Source organism: Helianthus annuus, chromosome 14 (assembly GCF_002127325.2).
Source record: "Helianthus annuus cultivar XRQ/B chromosome 14, HanXRQr2.0-SUNRISE, whole genome shotgun sequence".
Classification (NCBI taxonomy): domain Eukaryota; kingdom Viridiplantae; phylum Streptophyta; class Magnoliopsida; order Asterales; family Asteraceae; genus Helianthus; species Helianthus annuus.
Genome location: NC_035446.2, coordinates 29,033,439 through 29,040,836, shown reverse-complemented (window position 1 = coordinate 29,040,836; position 7,398 = coordinate 29,033,439). Strand labels below are relative to the sequence as shown.

Sequence of the window (7,398 nt, the reverse complement as noted above, 5' to 3'; positions counted from 1 at the left end):
CACCAATTCAGGAGGAAAACCAATAAATATGGGAAAACCCCCTTGTGGGAATCGAACCTATGACCTATTGGTCTCAAAGTTTTATCCCACCCCTAAGATACCACTAGGCTGTAAAGCCATGGGCTTTTAATTATAAAACTGAAAAATCAAAATCGATTGATTGAAAGTAGTTTTGTCGGTTTTTTAATAGCTTTTTAGTTCTCTCTTAAAATGCACCCTACAGTTAAATGTCTTTAAAGATTATTGGTTTCTCAATGAATTGAATCGTTTAATAATAACAAAAATTGCTACAAAACTAAAAATTAGAAAACATATTCTAGACAAGTTATTTGAGTGATAAACGATATTCTCACAAAGATAAAGCAACCATCTCTCAAGCTCATATAAAACTACAAAAACAAATGTTCAAGAATGAGACCTTATGTGTGGTTGAGGAGTGGATAATAAAGCACAAACGAAAAGCTATGGTTAATATTTGATATATGCTATAAGAGTGAATCTTGCATTTGCTTCGGCACAAAGGAACAACTCAATCACTTTGGATAGCATTATTCGACAAGTACAGAGGAAATGTCGACATGTACAAGAGTAAAGTTGGTTTGATAAAGAAAGGAGTTCGATATTTTCACAGTTGTTAAAGGAGAGACATTTCACCGGTTGATAGAACGCTACTATTATCTGATTGCTGAGATGAAGCGTAACAACATTTTACCTGCACATGCTAACAAATTGAAAAGTTAGCAGATGTGTTACCAGATGAAGACTGAAAGATGCTTTTAATGATCTTAAAATCAAGACCTTTAGATTTTATGAGTCTGACTTTGAGCAGTTTTATTGAAAATTTGTAAGCTCGTGAATTGGAGTTAAGAAAGAATTCGAAAATGAAGCCAAATTATATTCCACAAGATATTGGACTTTACTACAAAGGTTCTGAAAATACAAGTCAGAAGATATAAACAGCTTTCAGTGCTGAAAGTGTTCAAATGTGACACAACAAAGCCTGGCAAAACAGGTGGGTCGGGTGACGGGTCAAACGGGTCGGGTCAAAATGGGTCAATTCAAAAAACAGGTTGTATTGGTTCGGGTCAGAATGGGTAAGGGTCGAAACGGGTCCGGGTCAGAACAGGTTTTGGGTCGGATCGGGTTGATGTGTCTTCTTTTTATAGTATTTAGATGTAAAAGAAACTAAAAAACCTAAATTTATACTTCTTTTGTATAGCATTTACATTCAAAATATATGAATTATATCCCATAGTTCTCCTTGGACTTTCATCAAACATCTGGTGGGCGTTCCATTGGTACACTCCATAATCGCGACTAAAGTAACCTTGTTTCCCAGCGATATCAAAATCGAATTTGTGAATGCCTAGAAGAATGATTGAAGAAGTACAATCCATCGGAAAACACTAGAAAAAATAAAAGATGAATTGCATAAGAACAATGGAGAAAAAAAGAACTAATTGCATAAGATGTATGAACCTGTGAATAGTCAACTTGGAACGATTCGAAGAGAAACTGATTGGAATTGAAGAGTTTTGAATCGACAGATTGATGTAGAAGATAATTATGGCTGAGATGATTTCAGACGCGCATCAACCAACCAAAGATCGGTAAAGTCTTCAATGCGATTTCATACAATTTTAGATGCGAGATCGAGCAGAGATTGTGAGCTATGAAAGACGGTTGCAGATTTGTAGAAGACCAAACTGATCCGAATGTTTGACAAAGGCAATTATTATGCAGATCACCAACCCGTTCAACCGTTCTAATTTTTCTTATACCAAGTTTCACCCGCTTCTCTTTTTACCTTGACCCATTCCAACCTGTTCTACCTTTTTCCTCTTTTTATTTTCACCCATTTTGACCCCTTAGAAATAATATTAAACCCAAAACAACCTAGGAGGATATTATAATGACCCAAAATAAGACGTATGGGTTTCTTTTGTCAGGCCTAGACACAACTACTTCAAACTTAACAATTTCAACAACAGTCATAATTTCAGCAAAGTCAAAGCCAGCAAAGTATTACAAATCAATCTTCAGATAATCTGCGATGATTTGCTACACAAAGCGATAAACAAATAAACAACAAACATAATATAACACATAATTACACATTGAGTTGCATGTATTTGATACTGAAAATAAAGTGAATTAACGAAACAACTGACACATGACACACCCCAAAACATTTAAATTGTAAAAAGGGGAATTAGGAATATCTACTCACTGTTTGCATAGCTTCGATCCACAAAATACCGCACGAAAAATGGGAAGACTCCAAATGACAAGATTACCCTCGAAACATAAACAAAATACAAAACAACCATCAAGAGTTTACAAAATTAAATCCTACAATTTGGGGACTTTTGTATGAAAATATATTTATTAATTTCGACGCAAATTAATTATTTAGTTAATTCTATCATTTGCAAGGTACATCTTGTTTCACCATTGTTTCCTAGATCCCAAAAGATCCGGATGAGATCAATGACCATCACCTCTTGGACGGTTAGAAGCTTTTCCGATAATATACCTTCGCAAATAATTTTAAGAAAAATGCATAATTTAGGTTAACATTGTAATTACAAGACATACTATCATTAAATATGAAATTCATTACTAAATATCCATATTTAATATATTTCTTGGAAAAATCATGATTTAAAATATGTAATATATTTAAAACATGACTAAAAATTCTCAAAAATTACAAAACCTATTCTAATATGGTTCAGATCAGTAAACAACTTTTAATTTCATCAAACAACATTCTCAAATCAAAAGCCCCAAAATTCTACATTTAAGAACACTAAAAAAAGTAAAAATACAAGAATTTAATTCGGATGCCCTCTGGCACAGAAATTGATAGAGAGGTTTTGTATATCTTGAAAAATTAAGTGGAATTGACACAAGAACTATCTCGCCTGATGAAGAATTGAAGGGGATATCGCGAGTTCACGTTCCAATCCCTAGGTTGTGTTCTTGCTTGAATCCACAATTAGGAAAGAGGTTTACACGAGTTGGAGGTTAGGGTTTACGTTTTAGAGAAGGAGAAATCGTTTAGAATAAGTTAGGGTTGATATGGTATATAAATTTGTTAATAATGAATTGGGTATTTTCTAACCTTTAATGGAGATTTGATTTTAAATAGGGCTCAAACTATCTACACACCAAGTGTGTAGATAGCCAACCCAAAAATGTGTTTTTTGTCCTATGTGCATATCCTGTAGTATCGAGCTGTGGCCAAAGCGCGGCGTTTTAGTCCGATCAATCAGACAAAGACTGACGGGTGTCTGATGGGTCTGTTGACCGGACCAAAACGCCAAACTTTGGCCGCGTTTTGGTGTTGTCAACCAGAGCGGTGTCAGTCTTTTGTCTGGTTGACAGGACCAAAACGCGGCCAAAGCTCGGCGTTCTGGTCCGGTTAACAGACCCGTCAGACACCCGTCAGTCTTTGTCTGGTTAACCGTACCAAAACGCCGCTTTGGCCACAACTCGACACTACAGGGTGTGCATATAACAAAAAAACACCTTTTTAGTGTGTCAATAGGCAAATGAGTGTGCAAATAGGTACACCCTTAAATAAAAATAGTTAATTACATAATGTATCTGCACGATGTTTATTAGTGTACAGACTTAATTTGGATAAATTATAATATTAATTATTGCAAATTATAATTGAAAATATAAATTGGAGTTGCTAAAATCGCGTAACTTGCAAAAGAAGTTTGCAGACCACCGTCGTTTGAGTGGAGCATGAGCTGTTGAGGATTCCACGCGATGGAAGGTGTCGTTTGGATTACACTGCGAGGTGTGGGGCGTGGGTTGGGGCGGCGAAATGCCAAAAACGCTGGCTAGTCCACACCCGATTAGCGTTGGCCATGGGGTTGCCCCGCTGACGTGGGGATTGAGCTTGGGGCATGGGGCTGGGGTGCCATGACTGGGTTTGATTGGCTACTTTTTTATGGCCATTGGGCTACCCGTTAGGCATAGCCGTTGGCCAACGACTATTTAAAAAAAAAAATCTTTTAATTGTTTTCTATATAAACCAAACACTTTTTACTCATTTTTACCATCCAAAAATTCAAAAATATATAAAATGGATTCTTCAAGTTCAAGTTCGTATGATAAATTTGTTTTGTCATCCTCATCCGACGACGAGGCAGAATTAATATTATCAGCAGTGACGATGGTGATGAAAGCAATTGTTGAAGATGCAGATGAATGGACTTCCCAACCCCAACCCAAACCCAAACTGAGGAAGTATATTGTTCATGAATGCGAAACCGCAAACGATTTGCTGGTAAGCGATTATTTCTCACCCGAATCAACGTATGATGAAAGATTGTTTAGGCGTCGTTTTCGTATGAGTAAAAAATTATTTTTAAGAATATCAAAGGATTTAGAGGATAATTATGCTTTTTTCCGACAAAGACCCGATGAGCGTGGTAATTTAGGATTTACCACGTGACAAAAGGTTACGGCCGCCCTTAGAAAATTGGCTTACGTCAGTAGTTCCGACATAATGGACGACTATTTAAGAATGTCGGCACGAGTGGCTAGGGAAAGTCTTCACAATTTTTGTGCGTATATCATTGAACTATATATGAAAAGATATTTGAGAAAACCGACATTTAGTGATATGCAACAAATTTTAGAACATCACGCCAAATATCATGGTCTCCCCGGGATGATCGGTAATTTAGATTGTATGAAATGGGAGTGGGAACTTTGTCCAACTGCATGGCAAAGCTCTCACACAAGTGGATATCATGGAATGCCGGCTATGATGCTTGAAGCGGTTACATCACAAGATCTTTGGATCTGTCATGCATTATTTGGTATGCCTGATTCACTCGCCCCTATTCAATGATCTAATAAATGGTATTGGACCGAAAGGAACATTTTTTGTAAATGGGGTTGAATACAAGTATGGGTACTATCTTGTTGATGGAATTTACCCTAAGTATGCTGTTTTTGTGAAATCATTTTCAACAGATGGAACCCTAGATTCTAAAAGAATGAAGTTTAACAAAGTTCAGATGGTGGCACGCAAAGACATTGAGCGAGCATTTGGTGTTTTGCAGAAAAGGTGGCGCATTTTAAGCATGCATTGTCGATTGTATGAAAAAGATCAAATAAGAAACATGAAATATGTGTGCATCATTCTACACAATATGATTTTAGAGGATGAATGGCGTGCAATTGTTGAATATTATGGCGAGGAGCCCGAATCAAATCACGAAGACATGAGTGACGAAGAGAGAACGCAAAACCAATATCGAATCGAGTCAAGACAAATAAGTTCAAACCTTCGAGCTGATTTGGTAGAACATGTTTCGACACCTCCTAGATTCAACTCCAATGAAGATGATTGATTTTTTTGATGATGTAATTTATTTTTTTACTGTTGTTATTTGATATAACTAAAATGTGTTTTTAAATTTATTTAGTAAATTCTATGATTAATATATATAAAAAAAGAAATTTAGGTGCCACATAGCACCCCAAAGCCGCCTAGCCACACCCATTCCACACCCCACTTTTTTTGGTGTGGACTGTTGGAGTCCATATCTGACACGTGTCGAGCAATGCTCCAAACCCAAGCCCCCACACTCCGCAGCCTTAGGGTGCCAAACAATTTGGTATTATTATAAAAATATTGTTTTATAAATATAATTAATTCAACTTCTTAACCTCGTTTTTCTCATATAACTCGAAAAATATGACATTTTACAAAAATACGATTATACCGTTGGGACTAGCGTATTTTTCTCTATCATATTACTTAAGTTTCATAAAAAAAAGAGTAAGATTAAATATAGTATATTTTATTTATAATGGTTCGAACCGATTTACAAAGGGTTCGTATTCGATTTTCAAAACAATCCGACTTTTCTAAGATACGTTTTTTGGTCGATGTTACATGAGCAAACCAAACCGTCATCGAACCGAATTAACCAATGACAAGGATCAACCTATGATTGTGGTTAAGGATGTCCCATAACCGAATGCTAACCGAGCCTGAAAAGATTTAACACATGCTTATGCCAAGATGAATATGTATTGTTGTAACGAAAAACCTTGATAATTCAGAATATGTTTGGACCGAGTAGTTTTAATTTTGTTTCAGTGTTAAAGTGGTTGAGAATACGTTAACCTATTCTTTTTTTCATGTTCATTTAGTTTGAACTTTAGTTTAACCCGGCTTTGTTAATTAATCGAAGTTAATCAAAACCGAACCATGCCGAGCTTCAGTTATCATGATAATATAGTTAAAGGTAAAAGCTGAACCGAACCGCAATTTGCATACTCCCAAATTACGTATACATGCATGTTGTGAAATAAGACGACATAAGTAGGTTTACACTACCATTTGTTTATTATATATATAAACTAGGTTATAACCCCATGTATTATACGGGCTGAATAAATAAATTTTATATACTAAATAATAAAATAATATATCTTTAAAAACCTCATTTATTGCATGGGTTGAATAAATGTAATTTTATTTATTAAATAATAAAAAGTTATATCTATAAGAACAATATTGTACGGGTTGAATAAATGTAATTATATATACCAAACAATAAAAAAAATTACATCTTTAAAATATGTGTATTACACGGTTTGAATAAATGTTTAATTTTTCTATACTAAATAATATATATATATATATATATATAGAGAGAGAGAGAGAGAGAAAGTATAACGTACTTCACGCCTTAACATACATTAACGTACTTCACAAAATATATAGCATGCGTAATTATTTTTTTGACCAAAATAACGTGTGTGATTTTGGATCCCATGCGTGATTATGTGGTCCCATGCGTGATTATGTGGTCCCATGCGTGATTATACCCCTGATCCAACGGTTACCATTGTCTCCTACGTGAAGTATGATAAGCCGTGAAGTATGTTAACCTTTCTCTCTCTCTCTCTCTCTATATATATATATATATATATATATGGGTAGGTTAACGTACAAATGACCTTATCGTACAATACGTACGCTACAATCTCAGCCGTCCGATCATCTTCCCGCATTGAATTCGCATGTTATTTTTTGTAACAATTTCGCATGTTGGTTTTTTAACATGCGATTTCATCAAAATTACCACATGCGAAATTGTTACAAAAAAACAACATGCTATTTCATCAAAATTATCACATGCAATTTCATCCTGCTATTTTATAACATGCGAATTCACTATATTGTACGTAATGTACGTTAAGGAATATTGTACAGTACTCTTTTTTTTGGGGTAAAAGGTTACCCCGGTGAATTTTATACCAACCAAAAAACCAAGTGAGAGACAGAAAATCTCCCAGTTCTCAAGTATGACAAGCCATACAAGAGTACACTACAAAACACAAGCAAACACGCTA

The 7,398-nt window shown here is 35.2% G+C and overlaps 1 protein-coding gene and 1 long non-coding RNA gene across 2 annotated transcripts; one reads left to right on the top strand and one right to left on the bottom strand.

The window, feature by feature from the left end:
* Window positions 1-463: 463 nt before the first annotated feature.
* On the bottom strand, window positions 464-3,128 carry LOC110908241. Its single transcript, XR_002574344.2, has 2 exons — window positions 2,231-3,128; window positions 464-721 (listed from the first exon to the last, which is right to left on the bottom strand). It is a non-coding gene; the product is annotated as an uncharacterized LOC110908241 (long non-coding RNA).
* A 974-nt stretch (window positions 3,129-4,102) lies between these two features.
* LOC110906572 lies at window positions 4,103-5,381 on the top strand. The gene is made up of 3 exons (XM_035982932.1): window positions 4,103-4,451; window positions 4,662-4,844; window positions 5,002-5,381. The coding sequence occupies exons 1-3, from the start codon at window positions 4,103-4,105 to the stop codon at window positions 5,379-5,381; spliced, it is 912 nt and encodes a 303-aa protein (XP_035838825.1).
* The last annotated feature ends 2,017 nt before the right edge of the window (window positions 5,382-7,398 follow it).